Source organism: Ylistrum balloti, unplaced genomic scaffold, assembly GCF_031769215.1.
Source record: "Ylistrum balloti isolate Yb309-2 unplaced genomic scaffold, AGI_CSIRO_Ybal_v1 Utg370892, whole genome shotgun sequence".
Classification (NCBI taxonomy): Eukaryota; Metazoa; Mollusca; class Bivalvia; order Pectinida; family Pectinidae; genus Ylistrum; species Ylistrum balloti.
Genome location: NW_026782507.1, coordinates 404,359 through 425,058, shown reverse-complemented (window position 1 = coordinate 425,058; position 20,700 = coordinate 404,359). Strand labels below are relative to the sequence as shown.

General features: G+C 37.2%; 1 protein-coding gene across 1 annotated transcript; it reads left to right on the top strand.

Moving 5' to 3' along the window:
- Nucleotides 1-4,197: 4,197 nt before the first annotated feature.
- LOC132559318 (mitochondrial ribosome-associated GTPase 2-like) lies at nucleotides 4,198-18,919 on the top strand. Its single transcript, XM_060223927.1, has 6 exons — nucleotides 4,198-4,347; nucleotides 6,379-6,526; nucleotides 6,938-7,053; nucleotides 8,620-8,841; nucleotides 9,785-9,923; nucleotides 17,155-18,919. The coding sequence occupies exons 1-6, from the start codon at nucleotides 4,198-4,200 to the stop codon at nucleotides 17,529-17,531; spliced, it is 1,152 nt and encodes a 383-aa protein (XP_060079910.1). The 3' UTR covers nucleotides 17,532-18,919.
- Nucleotides 18,920-20,700: the final 1,781 nt, after the last annotated feature.

Genomic DNA, 20,700 nt, shown 5'->3' with positions numbered 1-20,700 from the left:
TCTCCGGTTTCTGACAGCCTGCTGTGGTGAACTATGACCTCTATCATACGTTGTAGGACCGCAGTGAATATTTCTTTTTTAAAAAGTGAAATACTTTTCGAGAATTATTTATGAACACTTTGTTTTTTATTACACTTTTTATCCAAATTTTTGTTTCCATTCAATAGAAATTGGTTGATTACCCATTCTCTGGAATTAAGTAGATAATATTCGGATTTATGGCTTTTTCCCTTTTCAACCTTGACCTTTGACTTCACATGGAATCACTCACGTGTTATTATCGTGAACATCATACAGTAAGTGAACAACTATGTTGAAACGGCATGCGCTATTATTTCACACTAGCGATTGCGTCAGTGCTGCAGATTGACCATATGCTATCTTCGCTTTAATATATTCAGTTTATAATACATACTGTAGACATCTTGCCAAGCAGAAATATCATTTAAGCTGATACAGTGGAAGCTGATAAAGCTGCCCTTCCTGTGTCGTAACTTTCCAGTGCATTCGAAACCTGAATTAGTCTATGTACATAGTTCATTAAAAAAAATAAACAGACAAACACACACACACATACAAAACAAAACAAACAAGAATTCCGATATACGCATTCCAACACATCACACAATCGTCAATCTAATGACAGCTTGACATTATTTTGAAGAAGAAACCTGTTAAGAACCTTAAACTAATCCGTATCATTTTCACTTTCTTTCTATCAACTTTTTATAGCGGCATGAAGTCGATGAACGCGAGAACTTTGTCACTTTAAAAAGATAGTGAAATGAGGGACCAGAGCATGATATTGCATTCAAATGATAATTGTGGGGAAAACATTTTCACATGTGCATTCGAAAACATTCGGACAGTAATGTAAACAACATTTTGTTCTCCCCTCTTCCACTTCACTTCTGGGCCATGTAAATAATAGACGTTTAGATTCATGTGCAATATGTGTGTGAAAATGACAACCTCTTTCCGCAATGGTCATTTGAATGCCCACCTCTAGCTATGCATGGTTTGCTTATTTCTCTCACTCATTACAGGGACAGAATTCTGACATTTATTGACTCCAATCAGATATATCAAATGACATAGCAGAATAATTCTGGGTAAACCATCAACATGACAACATTTCTGAAATGTAGATTTGTACAGGAGCATGTCGCATCAATCTGTAATAGAAATAGTGATAAATGATATATATATCACTAATTTTATCATATAAGACATTAGTTACATATTCCTCCGCATATATTTAACTAGATGGTTATGTCCCATGATTGGTTGAAACCTTATTTTCCTGGATCAACACGGCTTATGTATTGACACTCTGACTCTTGACTGTTAAAAAAAATTGGTGTAGCCATTTGTCCATGGATCCATTGCCCATTAGCACTTAAATAGTATTTGTTATCATTATTTCTTGACAAGATCTGGATGGCGTTTTCAAACTCTGTATGTATTTCTTTGGTACGTAGTTGTGCCTTGTCATGTCTTGGGACTGATCCGAGAAACTTAATGGCTGACAGGCAGTAATCTTTCATGAGTATATGACAACTTTGTTTCCTTCCTTTACATGATGTCATTGCACTTATTAGAGGACTGATGTGATTTGTACTCTATCACTGACAATTAAAACATACGAGCAACATCGTTCTGACCAGTAGCTATTTTACGGACGTCTGTTATAAAGTCCCTTTGTACCTGTTTGTTCTGTTTGTCTTTTAAATCTTTCTTTCATTTGGTCCAGACTAAATTTACGAGTTCCATTTCGCTGATTCAGCAGTCTTATTTCTTCAGACTGTTAACTTTCATGCTAATTGGCCAAGTATTACTCTGGATATAGGGTGACCTTGTCAGTTAAGATATTAAATATGTTAAATGGGCATTTGAGAAATATAAACTTACTTCTATTTTTATTTTGAACTGCTGTGTACAATTGAATGATAAATGGAGGATAATTTACAATTTAATTTCCTTGACACAGACTGGTTTGTAAGTTTGCTTTTTTTTCACCCTCAGATCACAATTACCTGTCTAAATTATCACAATGATTTTTTTTATATGTCTTGGAAAAAATTGAATTTCCTCATGAAATATTTGTGTTGATTGTTCTTTCTGGTGCACAGATCCTATCTATACCTTGCCTAGTGGTGTACCAACGAGAAAAAAAATGATTCCAATGATTGATTGTGTTGTTCATACTCAGTTAATCAGCAAATTTAAGAAATATCCGTACTTTTCTCTGTAAACATACCAAATAAGGAATTCTCACGAGATTGGCAACACTGGTAGATTTACAACCAGAATTCTAGAGAGATTTCGTTTGATGACGGCCATTGTAAATATGCTAGAATGTATGGTTGTTAGTGAAAATTAGCGGAAACATTTTTACAACATTTAATTACTTTGACACTAAAAAAGAATGATACAACACAAACAAACAGAATACCAGGTAGATAAGGATGGTGAAACCGACTATAATGAGCAAAATTGTATCGACCGATTCCAACCAATTAGTCAATTATGTCTGCAATCAATGTCCCTCCACTAACCTTAACACATATCGCCATCTTTTAGACAAATCCCCTCACTGTTACTGTTAAACATTGCTTAAAAGCTTCTGACTTACAGTTGGATTTCCAGTTGCGAAATATACATCTGTTTGTTCATTGATTAAAAATATTTAATAAGTTACTGTCCAATATGCACGCAGGTTGATATACTATCTGAAATGTACTGTAAAACAATGACACTTCAACACTAGTCTTTTTCCTGTATCTTTACTTAAAATGCATCCAGCAGGGATGTCGGCTTTCACAACTATTACATGATATTTAATTAAGCATGATAACTTTTAATTTCCTTATTGTGAAATTTCCATTTCTGGATAGTGCCTTATATGCTTAATTTCCTATCCTTTGGTGTTTACAATTAATAGCTGATTCAACATTCAATGTGGACCCTTCATCAAAATTTCCAGTATTTAGTGATATTGATGTAGCTATCAGAAAAACTGACACCATAGGCTTTTAAAAGATGCAAGTTGATGGAGATTAAGGGAAAGTTTTAAGACTATGAGGAAGTTTTTATCAAATTATGCTTGTTGTTATGATGCATGATCACATTTGGAAATATTCTATTTCCTTGTACATTAAATGTATTCAATGCTGCAAAGTTTCCTTAGTGGGTTTATTGTTATAAACCTTATCTTTTCTCATTTGAAAACCAAACATTTTCCTTGGATTGACCTAGATATACATGGCAGGCATCATCAATTAAGCAGAAGTTGCTTATCCCTCTGGAACACCTGGTTTTATTCTCCTTGTATTTATTCTCCATTGTCGCAATGAAAATATTTCCATCATTCATATTTTGCTGATGTTTTATCATTTTTAAGCTCAAATTATGATATTTCCAAACTATGGGATATAGGGAACAATGCCAGATTTTCATAATATAATTAATTCTATATTGTGAAAATGTTCATGCTACCAAGTTTTAACCAGAAAACTGCTTTGCAGATAGGCGGAAGTGAACACTGTGCACTTATATGTCATGGATAATATATTTTTTTTTGTGTGGTGAAAGGCGAAAAAGTGTTAATTTTAACTGGATGTTAAGCTCATTAAATGATAAATATGATGATACTGTTTTTGGAAGAGTTACTACCCTATGCTGTTTTCATAATCCTAGTATTCTCCAGAAATCATTGAATCCTGTGTTTTAAAATGATATTTTCCAAATGTGGTGGGATTAATCAAAATGATATGGAGTTGTGTTTTCCTGAACAGCAATATGATTCAACTGTTTTTGGAAGAGTTATTGCCCTTTGTTGTTTTCATAATATTAATTGTGTTTCTCATTGGTATTCTTAATCACCATGACGTGAAGCTGTGTTTCAACAATTTTGAAGAATTCTTGCGCTTGTTTTATTAGCATTTTAATTTTGTATTGAGATCTCCTTCCTCATGTTTTTACCAACATTTCTGAATCAAAGCAGACTTTGTAATCATTATATGAAATTGTATTTTGCTTAATGGCATTGATTGTCATATATAATTTTGGGCAGAGTTTTTGCCCTTTGTTTTTACAACATTTTTACCTCATTCACTTTCAGTATTTTCAATTATGTATAAAGAAGATAACTTTATGATAATTTCTTTCTTATTTCTTTAAAACCAAAGGTTGAAGATGGTCCTGTTACAGAGAATGACATACTGTGTGCAGCGTTTGTATATACAACAGGGTCTGAATATCCCATTAAAGATGGTGAAGCGACACGCATCCAAAATAGCACTTCCTGTATTTACCACTAAACCCAAAGGCTTGGATGTGGAAGAGGTAGGAAAAATTAAAATCAATTTGCATGAAGTATTTAATTAGAAACTCAAATGGCTTATAGAATTTCTACAAAGTACAAATTGAATTATCACCGTTTTTTTAACAGCCATAGGTAGAATTTTGATATCGGAATAATGCCTTACTCAAGAATAATGATTGAATCCATTTATGTAATATCTTACTAGATATTTTCTATTTTCATAAAAAAAAAAATGATTGAGGGATTTGAATGAGTTACGTAACATTGAAAATCTCGCTTCTGTGACTGGCTTAGAAATATCCCTCAGGTTTTAACAGAATGCACTGTTAACCTGAAACTGACAAAGTCCTACACAAGAAGATATCACAAACTGATAAATTGATAACCTAGATTAGAAATAGTAAATCATCGTAGACTGATAAAGTAGATTAAAAATAGTAACAGGATTTCTATTACACAACTTAATAGTCTCAACTAGTACTACATTCTGTATCAGGGAATTTCCGTGATGCAAGGATATCATCGCAAATTGATAACAAATAGACTAAAATAAATTTTTTTTAGTTTTAACATCATAAATGCAGTGGCATATAGCAAAACAGTTAATGACTTATTAAGGTATATAAAAGGAATTGTCTGTCCTAGAAAAGTGATATTACCTCGACCTGCAGCCTTGGGAAATATCAATTTTTTCAGGTCAACATGTCCTTCGTCTAAACCTTGAAAAAGCAATTATTGTATAATATCAAATGTTATTTTTCAAATTCTAACTCCAAGTTTGTATAAAACAGTGGATCATAAGGAAATATATAGAGAATATTAATTGGTTTACTATTTATACAATGTAGTATCATCTATTTCATAAGTTTGACAGAATAGATATACAAGTGAAAAATATCAATACATATGTATTATTCTGTTGTATAAGTGAAAAATATATTATATTTAATGGAAAATTTATTTTTTTCATTTACATTTTTAAAATACAAAATGTTGATGCAAATATTAAACAAGTCAGAAGAAGGGGTAGGAAGCATTACCATATACTTTAACTAACATCTGACGGTTATCAGTTTATGTTTGACAACAAATAACTTCATTTTGTATCGGTCACTATACTCCATATCCTACCTTTCTATGCTGTTCTTTGCTAGAAATCGCAGATACAAATTCAAAGAAAACCTGCAGTTTGGTACACAGCAAAGATTTGGTGACAATTCCACCTATTTAACCTAAAATGGCCCCATTTGCCAACAAACACAAAAATGGAGAATTTTAATGCAGTGAATAAAAGAAAGCACTATTCTGATTGGTAAAAACTTAACAAGTCACCATGCCTGGTAAAAACTTTACAAGTCACCATGCCTGGTAAAAACTTTACAAGTCACCATGCCTTAATGTATTCAAATCATACTTCATCTGTAATTGTGCAACATCTGTTTTTTTGTTTTTTTTTTCTTTAAAACCCTTCTCCTCCCAATTAATTCAGCAGATTTCAACCGAATTTGATCTGAAATATAATGGTTGAGGACAGTCATTTTTTGATACATGAAGTTAGTACAATCAACCCTTGGAGACAGAGGGGAGGTTACATGTAGCTAAGTCCTCCTGAACACCTGAGAGGATTTCAACCAAAATTAGTCTTATACATCAGGGAGGAAACAATTTCTCACATTAATGAGGTTCATCTCCAGGGGTTGTAGAAAAGTTCTGGTTTCTAATTTCATTCCCAAAGAGATACCCATTATAGTGTCTAAATCTGGGTTGTGGATGCTGTTAAAGCCTATAGGCCTTTTGTTTCAATAATGCCTTTTAAAAATTTGATTTCTTTTGTTCTGTTTTGAAAATTTAACAATGGGAGGTGGTTCTTTAAGGAAAGATGGTCATCTTAATTGCAATATAATTTAACAATCATATGGTTGTGAAAGAGAGAAAATTATACATATTTTTAAACAATATAAAAGTATGTTGCACTCCGTGATAAAACAATGAACAGCAGGGAAAAAATCTGGTGATTTTAATTAATATCTACTTTAAATTTGTTGTTTTAGCCATCATATTTTGTCGACTGGCATGCTTGTGTGGTTAGTGGTGGTAAAGGGGGCGATGGCGTGGTGTCCTTCGCCAGTACTCGACACAACCAATTTGCTGGACCTGACGGGGGAAATGGAGGTTCAGGAGGTCATGTTATCTTTCAAGGTTGTTTGTTTGTTTATTTTATTTTGTTTTTCTTTAGAAATCCTTGACGCTTTTTGTTAAACTATGAATAGATAAAAGTGTGTAAGAAGTGATGAATATTTGTGTCACTTTTATATGACCATTTTGCTACAGGGATATAACAAACCAAAATGAACAGAATGAATTAACATTATTATCAAAAGTAGTATCAGTACACATACATGTATAATATTTCCAGTGGGTTTTGATAAACTACAACATTACGTAGGGAATGAATTAATTATAAAATAATACCATTTGAAGAAAGAAGTGTATTGACAATTGTATACCAATACTTGACATCAAATTAACTGCCTGCTTTCCAAATAATTCCATACCATGTGTAGCTATGTCATCATTTTGATCACTTCATAATGTTATACCTTTGATTAGTGAATGAAAATGTGAAGTCCTTGGCGAAAGTTCCAGGACAGGTGGCTGCTGTAGATGGACGGAATGGTGCAAAACGTAACTCCCAGGGCAAGAGTGGTCAGCACACCTTTGTATCAGTGAGTAGATAACATAAGTGAAATATATGTGTAGTTCACAGTTGTGTACAAAATTCCTTAACCTCAGTTAAAAGGGTGTCACAGGTATGGCATTCCTTATCCTCAGTTAAAAGGGTGTCACAGGTATAGCATTCCTTAACCTCAGTTAAAAGGGTGTCACAGATATGGCATTCCTTAACTTCAGTTAAAAGGGTGTCACAGGCATGGCATTCCTTAACCTCAGTTAAAAGGGTGTCACAGGCATGGCATTCCTTAACCTCAGTTAAAAGGGTGTCACAGGTACAACATTCCTTAACCTCAGTTAAATGGGTGTCACAGGTACAACATTCCTTAACCTCAGTTAAAAGGGTGTCACAGATATGGCATTCCTTAACCTCAGTTAAAAGGGTGTCACAGTTATGGCATTCCTTAACCTCAGTTAAAAGGGTGTCACAGGTATGGCATTCCTTAACCTCAATTAAAAGGGTGTCACAGGTACAACATTCCTTAACCTCAGTTAAAAGGGTGTCACAGGTATGGCATTCCTTAACCTTAGTTAAAAGGGTGTCACAGGTATGGCATTCCTTAACTTCAGGTTAATAAGGACTTATTAAATAGTATATGGTCATCATATCCTAAACTGATGTTAGATTAACATTCATACAGGTACAATTTCCCTCTATAATGGGTTGGACATCTTCTAACAAAGAAGAATTTTGTGCTCTGGAGACACAAGGGAAGTGACCTTTAACCTCATTCTCTGTCAGATACAGGTTAAAGGATTGGTTTAATTCCCCTCACCAAATATCCTTTTCGGCAACACTAACTGCACCCTTAGGTATTTTCACCAAAATTTCATTAGGCAACAGAAAATGTTGAACAGAACATAAAACAATTGTATTGTTACTTCACATGAAAATGAGATGAATTTTCTCTGAGAAAATTCACTTTCGTCTGATCAAGCTGAAAAAGTCATGGCAAAAGTATCATTTAGAATACACCTATGACTTTTTAAAGAAAGTTATTTCTTGGTAATTGATACTAATTTTACTTTCCCTCTGCCATCATATTCTCTTCATTTTGTTCTTCTATGTCTCCCCCTTTCTCATTTTACTGACTGTTAACACATGTACAACATTCTCTAACCTTAGATAAATGTATGTATATCCTAAAGATGTCCCAGGTACAGCATTCTCTAACCTTAGTTAAATGTATGTATATCCTACAGATGTCCCAGGTACAGCATTCTCTAACCTTAGTTAAATGTGTGTATATCTTACAGATGTCCCAGGTACAGCATTCTCTAACCTTAGTTAAATGTGTGTATATACTACAATTGTCCCAGGTACAGCATTTTCTAACCTTGGTTAAATGTGTGTATGTCCTACAGATGTCCCTGGTATGGCATTATCTAACCTTAGCATTGTATATCCTACAGATGTAAGTAAAACATTAACTGTATATCATGTCCCACAGTTAACTGTGTGTATATCAGGTATGGCATTCACTTACCCTAGTTAGTTATCATACAGGTGATAACATTTTCTGATATGTTTAACTACTGTTACAAATATTTATACTTTATAGGTACCTCAAGGTACTGTTTTTTATAGTGGTGATGGGGAACAGCTTACCTGTCTGGATGAACCAAATGATTATTATGTAGGGGCACATGGAGGCAAAGGGGGGCGAGGCAACACAGCATTTGCCACCAGCACATTTGTTGCCCCTAGAATTGCTGAAAAGGGAGCCATGGGTGAAAAGAACTCCCTGCAGCTTGAGATGAGAATAATGGCAGATGCAGGGATGGTGAGTAACTTCAGTGTGAATAGGAACAACTGATCTACATGGTTAAGATGAGTATAGGATATCAGTTGCTTCTGATACCAGTTTTAGATATTGTCATTCTTACTGGGAGTATACAGTTGCTGCTTTTTTGTTGCTTTTCTGTCTGTCCTTTTGTATCCAGAGCCTAAAAGTAAACAAGGATCATGAAACTTTATGAGCTGTATATATTGGTAATACCAAGATAATGTGCAGTATTAAAAATTAAGGGGGCCCACAACCCCGATTACTTAGTTATTGCCCTTTGTTTAAATTTTGTGTCTGGAATCTTAATTTCTTCACATTTAAATTAATAAAGTAAAACTTGGTATATGAATCGGTCATACTATAATGATGCACAGTGCACTAATGTTATGACGTGCAACCCCTTATTTACAGAATTATTGCCCTTTGCTGAAATTTTGTGTACGGAGCATGCATTTAAGTTCCAGATATTTAAGCTAGGATGATGACACTTAGTGTAATACACTGGTCAAACGAAGACTGTTCAGTATACCAGGGTCAGGGTCGGTAACTCCTTATTCACAGAGATATTGTGCTTTGTTAAAATTTTCGTGCCATTAACTTGGCTTGCATTTAAACAAGGATAATGAAACTTGCTGTATACATTAGTTATCAGCTTGCTTATATAACAAATATAGATTTTCTACCTGTAAAGCCACCCGATTTATGCAGGTCATATACGAAAAGATTCACAATTTTGTATTAAAAACCCACCTGAAGACAATGACCCAAGCTTGACCAGATGTTTGAAGACCGTAATAATTTTCTCCATTTACCTAATGTCATGTCAAAGTGGGGAATTTGACTGGATATAGATATTTGTGAAACTTAACAAACACATTTAAGTTTGTATAGTTTGGATACAATACAAACAATATTCCAACATATGCTTTATTGATGACAGGTTGGGTTTCCCAATGCTGGTAAATCCTCACTTCTGCGAGCAATCTCACGGGCTCGGCCACTTACTTCTGAGCAGGCTTTTACCACACGCAGTGCACATGTTGGAATGGTACAGTACGATGACCATGAGCAAGTTTCAGGTAAGTCATTAGATACAGAATTAAGACAGAATTCACAATGACTTTCTATAACAATCTTTAGATATGTGTTATGCCTTGGTTCTATGTATATCATAGTTCTTTGTTACCTGTTAGTCACAATGCTCAGGTGACAGGAAACAACTCTTAAATTATATCTTATTTCTCAGAAATACATTATTGGTTGTTGAAACTTTCTCATCTCAGGTCATATGACTTTGTAGGCCCATTCTTAGTACCTAGGTATCTCAGGTCATGTGTACTTGTAGGCCCATTCTTAGTACCTATATTTGTATGCCCATTCTTAGTACCTAGGTATCTCAGGTCGTGTGTACTTGTAGGCCCATTCTTAATACCTAGGTATCTCAGGTCATGTGTACTTGTAGGCCCATTCTTAGTACCTAGGTATCTCAGGTCATGTGTACTTGTAGGCCCATTCTTAGTACCTAGGTATCTCAGGTCATGTGTACTTGTAGGCCCATTCTTAGTACCTAGGTATCTCAGGTCATGTGTACTTGTAGGCCCATTCTTAGTACCTAGGTATCTCAGGTCATGTGTACTTGTAGGCCCATTCTTAGTACCTAGGTATCTCAGGTCATGTGTACTTGTAGGCCCATTCTTAGTACCTAGGTATCTCAGGTCATGTGTACTTGTAGGCCCATTCTTAGTACCTAGGTATCTCAGGTCATGTGTACTTGTAGGCCCATTCATAGTACCTAAGTATCTTAGGTCTCGTGTACTTGTAGGCCCATTCTTAGTACCTAGGTATCTCAGGTCATGTGTACTTGTAGGCCCATTCTTAGTACCTAGGTATCTCAGGTCATGTGTACTTGTAGGCCCATTCTTAGTACCTAGGTATCTCAGGTCATGTGTACTTGTAGGCCCATTCTTAGTACCTAGGTATCTCAGGTCATGTGTACTTGTAGGCCCATTCTTAGTACCTAGGTATCTCAGGTCATGTGTACTTGTAGGCCCATTCTTAGTACCTAGGTATCTCAGGTCATGTGTACTTGTAGGCCCATTCATAGTACCTAGGTATCTCAGGTTTCGTGTACTTGTAGGCCCATTCTTAGTACCTAGGTATCTCAGGTCATATGACTTTGTAGGCCCATTCTTAGTACCTAGGTATCTCAGGTCATGTGTACTTGTAGGCCCATTCTTAGTACCTAGGTATCTCAGGTCATGTGTACTTGTAGGCTCATTCTTAGTACCTAGGTATCTCAGGTCATGTGTACTTGTAGGCCCATTCTTAGTACCTAGGTATCTCAGGTCATGTGTACTTGTAGGCCCGTTCTTAGTACCTAGGTATCTCAGGTCATGTGTACTTGTAGGCCCATTCTTAGTACCTAGGTATCTCAGGTCATGTGTACTTGTAGGCCCATTCTTAGTACCTAGGTATCTCAGGTCATGTGTACTTGTAGGCCCATTCTTAGTACCTAGGTATCTCAGGTGTACTTGTAGGCCCATTCTTAGTACCTAGGTATCTCAGGTCATGTGTACTTGTAGGCCCATTCTTAGTAGGTATCTCAGGTCATGTGTACTTGTAGGCCCATTCTTAGTACCTAGGTATCTCAGGTCATGTGTACTTGTAGGCCCATTCTTAGTACCTAGGTATCTCAGGTCATGTGTACTTGTAGGCCCATTCTTAGTACCTAGGTATCTCAGGTCATGTGTACTTGTAGGCCCATTCTTAGTACCTAGGTATCTCAGGTCATGTGTACTTGTAGGCCCATTCTTAGTACCTAGGTATCTCAGGTCATGTGTACTTGTAGGCCCATTCTTAGTACCTAGGTATCTCAGGTCATGTGTACTTGTAGGCCCATTCTTAGTACCTAGGTATCTCAGGTCATGTGTACTTGTAGGCCCATTCTTAGTACCTAGGTATCTCAGGTCATGTGTACTTGTAGGCCCATTCTTAGTACCTAGGTATCTCAGGTCATGTGTACTTGTAGGCCCATTCTTAGTACCTAGGTATCTCAGGTCATGTGTACTTGTAGGCCCATTCTTAGTACCTAGGTATCTCAGGTCATGTGTACTTGTAGGCCCATTCTTAGTACCTAGGTATCTCAGGTCATGTGTACTTGTAGGCCCATTCTTAGTACCTAGGTATCTCAGGTCATGTGTACTTGTAGGCCCATTCTTAGTACCTAGGTATCTCAGGTCATGTGTACTTGTAGGCCCATTCTTAGTACCTATATTTGTATGCCCATTCTTAGTACCTAGGTATCTCAGGTCATGTGTACTTGTAGGCCCATTCTTAGTACCTAGGTATCTCAGGTCATGTGTACTTGTAGGCCCATTCTTAGTACCTAGGTATCTCAGGTCATGTGTACTTGTAGGCCCATTCTTAGTACCTAGGTATCTCAGGTCATGTGTACTTGTAGGCCCATTCTTAGTACCTAGGTATCTCAGGTCATGTGTACTTGTAGGCCCATTCTTAGTACCTAGGTATCTCAGGTCATGTGTACTTGTAGGCCCATTCTTAGTACCTAGGTATCTCAGGTCATGTGTACTTGTAGGCCCATTCTTAGTACCTAGGTATCTCAGGTCATGTGTACTTGTAGGCCCATTCTTAGTACCTAGGTATCTCAGGTCATGTGTACTTGTAGGTCCGTTCTTAGTACCTAGGTATCTCAGGTCATGTGTACTTGTAGGCCCATTCTTAGTACCTAGGTATCTCAGGTCATGTGTACTTGTAGGCCCATTCTTAGTACCTAGGTATCTCAGGTCATGTGTACTTGTAGGCCCATTCTTAGTACCTAGGTATCTCAGGTCATGTGTACTTGTAGGCCCATTCTTAGTACCTAGGTATCTCAGGTCATGTGTACTTGTAGGCCCATTCTTAGTACCTAGGTATCTCAGGTCATGTGTACTTGTAGGCCCATTCTTAGTACCTAGGTATCTCAGGTCATGTGTACTTGTAGGCCCATTCTTAGTACCTAGGTATCTCAGGTCATGTGTACTTGTAGGCCCATTCTTAGTACCTAGGTATCTCAGGTCATGTGTACTTGTAGGCCCATTCTTAGTACCTAGGTATCTCAGGTCATGTGTACTTGTAGGCCCATTCTTAGTACCTAGGTATCTCAGGTCATGTGTACTTGTAGGCCCATTCTTAGTACCTAGGTATCTCAGGTCATGTGTACTTGTAGGCCCATTCTTAGTACCTAGGTATCTCAGGTCATGTGTACTTGTAGGCCCATTCTTAGTACCTAGGTATCTCAGGTCATGTGTACTTGTAGGCCCATTCTTAGTACCTAGGTATCTCAGGTCATGTGTACTTGTAGGCCCATTCTTAGTACCTAGGTATCTCAGGTCATGTGTACTTGTAGGCCCATTCTTAGTACCTAGGTATCTCAGGTCATGTGTACTTGTAGGCCCATTCTTAGTACCTAGGTATCTCAGGTCATGTGTACTTGTAGGCCCATTCTTAGTACCTAGGTATCTCAGGTCATGTGTACTTGTAGGCCCATTCTTAGTACCTAGGTATCTCAGGTCATGTGTACTGTAGGCTTCTTAGTACCTAGGTATCTCAGGTCATGTGTACTTGTAGGCCCATTCTTAGTACCTAGGTATCTCAGGTCATGTGTACTTGTAGGCCCATTCTTAGTACCTAGGTATCTCAGGTCATGTGTACTTGTAGGCCCATTCTTAGTACTTGTAGGCCCATTCTTAGTACCTAGGTATCTCAGGTCATGTGTACTTGTAGGCCTATTCTTAGTACCTAGGTATCTCAGGTCATGTGTACTTGTAGGCCCATTCTTTGTACCTAGGTATCTCAGGTCATGTGTACTTGTAGGCCCATTCTTAGTACCTAGGTATCTCAGGTCATATGACTTTGTAGGCCCATTCTTAGTACCTAGGTATCTCAGGTCATGTGTACTTGTAGGCCCATTCTTAGTACCTAGGTATCTCAGGTCATGTGTACTTGTAGGCCCATTCTTAGTACCTAGGTATCTCAGGTCATGTGTACTTGTAGGCCCATTCTTAGTACCTAGGTATCTCAGGTCATGTGTACTTGTAGGCCCATTCTTTGTACCTAGGTATCTCAGGTCATGTGTACTTGTAGGCCCATTCTTAGTACCTAGGTATCTCAGGTCATGTGTACTTGTAGGCCCATTCTTAGTACCTAGGTATCTCAGGTCATGTGTACTTGTAGGCCCATTCTTAGTACCTAGGTATCTCAGGTCATGTGTACTTGTAGGCCCATTGTACCTAGGTATCTCATCATGTGTACTTGTAGGCTCCATTCTTAGTACCTAGGTATCTCAGGTCATGTGTACTTGTAGGACCATTCTTAGTACCTAGGTATCTCAGGTCATGTGTACTTGTAGCCGTGCGCCCCGTGCGCCGTCCGTAAACTTTTCATTCAAACGACTTCTTCTCAGGTCTGGGGGCTGTACTTGGCACAGAGGATACTCATGGAGCTCTACCAAGTTTGTTCAAATGAATGTTGACCCACTTTAAAGGTCTCAGGTCATGTGTAAAATCTTTAGGCTTCCATTAACCAAAAGGCTCAGATTGCTATATTGTGCCTGTGGCATGCTCAGGTATGTGTACTTGTTTCAAGGTCACGGGTCAAATATGTCAAAATTTTAAATAACTTCGTCTCAAATACTAGAAGGCCTAGGTAATACTTGGCCCATAGCATGCTGGCATGGAGCCCTACAAAGTTTGTTCATGTGACCTTGGCCCACTTTCAAGGTCACAGGGGTCAAATATGTTAAAATATACAAAGGACTTCATCTCAATAAGCAAAAGTCTGTGAGTACCGATATTGGTAGCATGCTCAGGTCTATTTATTTAAATGTGACCTTGAACAACTTTCAAGGTAGGCAAAATCTTTAAATAACTCTTAAATACTAGAAGGCCTAGGGGGCTAATACTTGACTAGCATGTATCCCTACAAAGTATGTCAAATGTGTACTTTCAAGGTACAGGGGTCAAATATGTTAAAATATACAAAGGACTTCATCTCAATACCTAGGTATCTCAGGTCATGTGTACCCACTTTCAAGGTAGGGGTCAAATATGTTAAAATATACAAACGACTTCTTCTCAAGAAGCAAAAGTCCATGAGTGCTGATATTGGGGTCATGTGCTTGGAGGAGAGGCTACCAAGTTTGTTCAAATGAATGACCTCAACCCACTTTCTAGGTTTGGCTTGCTTTTTGTCAGATGACCGTTAAGGCCCATGGGCCTCTTGTTCTTAGTACCTAGGTATCTCAAGTCATGTGTACTTGTAGGCCCATTCTTAGTACCTAGGTATCTCAGGTCATGTGTACTTGTAGGCCCATTCCTAGTACCTAGGTATCTTAGGTCATGTGTACTTGTAGGCCCATTCTTAGTACCTAGGTATCTCAGGTCATGTGCACTTGTAGGCCCATTCTTAGTACCTAGGTATCTCAGGTCATGTGTACTTGTAGGCTCATTCTTAGTACCTAGGTATCTCAGGTCATGTGTACTTGTAGGCTCATTCTTAGTACCTAGGTATCTCAGGTCATGTGTACTTGAAGGCCCATTCTTAGTACCTAGGTATCTCAGGTCATGTGTACTTGTAGGCCCATTCTTTGTACCTAGGTATCTGAGGTCATGTGTACTTGTAGGCTCATTCTTAGTACCTAGGTATCTCAGGTCATGTGTACTTGTAGGCTCATTCTTAGTACCTAGGTATCTCAGGTCATGTGTACTTGTAGGTCCATTCTTAGTACTTAGGTATCTCAGGTTTCGTGTACTTGTAGGCCCATTCTTAGTACCTAGGTATCTCAGGTCATGTGTACTTGTAGGCCCATTCTTAGTACCTAGGTATCTCAGGTCATGTGTACTTGTAGGCCCGTTCTTAGTACCTAGGTATCTCTGGTCATGTGTACTTGTAGGCCCATTCTTAGTACCTAGGTATCTCAGGTCATGTGTACTTGTAGGCCCATTCTTAGTACCTAGGTATCTCAGGTCATGTGTACTTGTAGGCCCATTCATAATACCTAAGTATCTCAGGTCATGTGTACTTGTAGGCCCATTCTTAGTACCTAGGTATCTCAGGTCATGTGTACTTGTAGGCCCATTCTTAGTACCTAGGTATCTCAGGTCATGTGTACTTGTAGGCCCATTCTTAGTACCTAGGTATCTCAGGTCATGTGTACTTGTAGGCCCATTCTTAGTACCTAGGTATCTCAGGTCATGTGTACTTGTAGGCCCATTCTTAGTACCTAGGTATCTCAGGTCATGTGTACTTGTAGGCCCATTCTTAGTACCTAGGTATCTCTGGTCATGTGTACTTGTAGGCTTATTCTTAGTACCTAGGTATCTCAAGTCATGTGAACTTGTAGGCTCATTCTTAGTACCTAGGTATCTCAGGTCATTTGTACTTGTAGGCTCATTCTTAGTACCTAGGTATCTCAGGTCATGTGTACTTGAAGGCCCATTCTTAGTACCTAGGTATCTCAGGTCATGTGTACTTGTAGGCCCATTCTTTGTACCTAGGTATCTGAGGTCATGTGTACTTGTAGGCTCATTCTTAGTTCCTAGGTATCTCAGGTCATGTGTACTTGTAGGTCCATTCTTAGTACCTAGGTATCTCTGGTCATGTGTAGTTGTAGGTCCTTTCTTAGTACCTAAGTATCTCAGGTTTAGTGTACTTGAAGGCCCATTCTTAGTACCTAGGTATCTTAGGTCATGTGTACTTGTAGGCCCATTCTTAGTACCTAGGTATCTCAGGTCATGTGTACTTGTAGGCCCATTCTTAGTACCTAGGTATCTCAGGTCATGTGTACTTGTAGGTCCATTCTTAGTACTTAGGTATCTCAGGTCATGTGTACTTGTAGGCCCGTTCTTAGTACCTAGGTATCTCAGGTTTCGTGTACTTGTAGGCCCATTCTTAGTACCTAGGTATCTCAGGTCATGTGTACTTGTAGGCCCGTTCTTAGTACATAGGTTTCTCAGGTCATGTGTACTTGTAGGCTCATTCTTAGTACCTAGGTATCTCAGGTCATGTGTACTTGTAGGCCGGTCTTAGTACCTAGAAATAAGATTCCTTTAGTTCAAGGGGAACAACTCTTTCAGACTTCATAGTCATACAAACAGACAGCATGATTGGATGTAATGATCAGCAGTGACATCCAAGATGAAGTTTATCAACGTAATAAAGAATACTTTCATAGTGATTTTATTATACAAGAAATCCTAAAAATGTCTTATTCTTCTCATTGTGAATCTGGAAAAATACTCCTTCATGTTTCAGTTGCTGATATTCCTGGTCTGGTAAAAGGTTCTCACGAGTCCAAAGGACTCGGCTTCTCCTTCTTGCGTCACATAATGAAATGTACATGTCTCTTGTACGTCCTTGACCTTTCTAGTGATGACCCCTGGCAGCAATATGAGGACTTAAGACATGAACTCCAACAATACAATTCAGAGTTGATGACACGACCACATGCGATCGTTGGAAACAAAATTGATTTACTGTCATCCAAATCAAACTTTCAGATCATACAAGCCAAAAGTGATGTTCCTGCATTTGCCATTTCGGCAACTGAGGGGACTGGCATCGTAGAACTGTTAATTCATGTCCGTAAAATGTATGACACCATGAAATCAAGTCAGTCAGTGAATGTATGAGTTGTGATCAGACTGTTGTGAACTGTTCCTGTACATGCTGAGGTCAAAGTGGTGTTATTATTCCCCAACAGTGAAACTGTGGGGACGTTGAATGTCCAGCTCCTGAACAGATGGTGAAACCATCACTTTTTCCCAGGATCTATACTGATAAAAAAGCATCCTTTTCTTTAAATGTTTTGTTTTTTACAACTAGTCTTGATCAATTAATGCATAATTTAGTTCATATGCTCAGCATTTATTTGCGTCCAGAGTGTAAATCTTATCTTATTCAATGAGAAAGTAAGGGAACATTTACATTTAAGTTTACATTCAAGAAATCCATGACCAAAAACCAACTGAAGAGGACCAAGTTTCGGATCTTACCAGCTGGTAACACCAACGGTAGTACTAACATTACCCAGCCAGTTCATGTTGAGGACATGCTTTGTGAAGACTTGGTTCTAAGTGACGACTCTATCTATACAGCTTCAAAACCAGGGAATTCAGGGCTACTAGCAGTGTCAAAGTGAACTGTAGAAAATTACGGTAATTATTTAAATCAGAGTCTACTTCAACTGTTTGGAGGGATGAAATGGACTAAGAGATTAATATCGTGTAAGTGACACCCAAAAATTAAACTAATTGATTAGTAGGGTAAAAATAACTGTGATTGAGTTATACTACATGAACAGATGTGATACGAGGGAAAATAGAGAAGTTGTGAGCCTGATGTTTAAAGGATTGACTTTTGGCTGACATATTGCTTTGTCCTTCAGTATCTATACATACTTTGCCAGCGATGTTTAAGGGCCACTTTCAAAGGAGTCCTTTGCTTGACTGTTCATAAAGTCCTCCACTGCATATATGACTTCATCATATGACCAAAAGTGGGTAGTTTTGGAAATAGATGAAAGTCTGATAGAGCGAGATATGGTGAATAAGGCAGATGCTCAGTCAATTCAAAGCCACAATTATTAATGGCAGCCATGAAATGACAGACTAGTGAACAGAAGCATTGTCCTGGTGGAACAACGCACCTTTACTGAGTTTTCTGCTGCACTTGAGCTCAATATTTTCTCTTAACTGCCAAAGTGATGCATAATATGTGCCATTGATTTATGTATGCCAATGTACATTCATATAGATATGCATCACCAATATACGATGTGTCACATGGTCATGTTGCATCAGGGTCAAGGTCAAAGCCAAATACCTACAGATTTGTTTTGTCACAAATTCTGTAATCCCCTTGGTGCACAGAAGGGCCTTGTCATATTGACAGCATTTCTATCATAAAGATATTTTTAAAAATTCTCAAACAAAAATATATTCTTTTCAATGTTTTTATTTACGTAATATTAAGTATACATTAAATTTTAGAATCATAAGCAGATAATTGTCACTATAAGATATCGAAACAATTCCTCCTCTCTTGGAAATGATTTACATATGTCATGTATATATGTGTATCCTTTTTTTAAACTTACACACTTACATTAATCAGAATAAAACCAGATCACTCATTTCACTTTGTCACAGAACAAAGAAATGAAATCATATCTTTGATTTTAATTAGATTGATCACAGTATACACTTAATAAGTTCTTCTATAAACCATATTTATCCTGCAATAAGTCCATGTTCTGTAATAAGCCCATGCAGGAATGCAGTTTTGTTATACCATCATAAGCCTACCCACCTTGAGTAAGAGATTATGAGTGAATCCCCTGGTCTTATTACAGGATACATATGGTACACACTAGTGATGGGATGTAATTTAAAGATAATGAAAAAATAATTCAATTAAAGAAATGAAGCCAATTAATTAATGTTAGAATTGCAAAGACAATTAATCGGGTGAGTTTGGGAACGACTTCTAGGTCAATGAAAACCAAGGTCAAGTGTAATTTATTATCTTATGCTGTTGATGTAGAGGTTGTATAAAGTCATCAGCTTTGACTAGCTTTTATCAATAATATGGAATAGGAAATCGGTACAAATAAAGATTAGTTATTCAAAAGCAATGTTTCATAATTTACAATATTTTCAATGCCAGAAACAAACTATTTAAACTAATTTTTTCATTCATCCAATATGAAACTGGAATCAATTCTCATCAAAACATACATATATTACTGTTTAATACTTCATTCTCACATAATACATTGTCACCTGACCTACAGCTGTTGGTAACTTTCATAAACCCTTGAACTTCTTAATTAGAGGATATATATTAAACTATTATGATAATAATAGGTTACATCAATATTAGTAGGAAGTAAAAATGAATTAGTGAAATAAAACCAGTCATAGTAAAATGTATTGCTGCATTTTCATAGTTAATTAATGTACAATGTTATATTAAAACTGAATGCAAAACAAAGTATTAGTGAGACAACATGCACAGACAAATCATGTATATAAAAAACCTTTGAAAAAAAACCCAATAATGCAGTTACAAATCAAATTAAGTTAGGATTAAGTTGCACTCTCACCTGATTTCAAACTTTGTCTCTGAGAATATGCCGAGAATATGGTTAAAGCAACGAAACTCTTAGCTATGACATTTACATTCGACATGAATGACACAGCTTTGCATGCTATTGCAATGTAATTTGTTTGCCTGCAAAACTGAATTGTTTCTGAAGATTGGTTTTTTAAATTGCCTTTGTTAACATGACTGTTTAGTAATTAAACATACCTCTGTACAAATGTATTTACAAATCCTACACCCATGGCTGTACTAATACAGCCAGACTCTTGTAAACATGATACAACTAGGACAATATAATGGACATGTTTTTTTTATTTATTTTTACAAAAAAAAAACCCAAGCTGGCCCTGGGCCCTTGGAACATAACCTTTAATCCAGTTCAATGTAAAAGCCAGATTTACTTATTCCAGCAAAAAATCCAGTCTGGCCCAGGGGCCATGAAACATAATCTTTGATTCATGTCTGAGAATGGGCTTAATTAAGGACACTCTGCTTGTTTTAGATTCTACTGAAGTGCTAAACATGCGTGGGCTAATTAACAGGCTATCTAACAGCATTACCATGGTGATCTGTATTTCGACAAAAATGTCCGACCAATATAGGTGTTTTGAGTCTTTTACTAATGATCATAATGATAATTTGTGGTAGTTTACAATAGAAGTAGCTTCAAATTTCAGATATATATATTTATACATA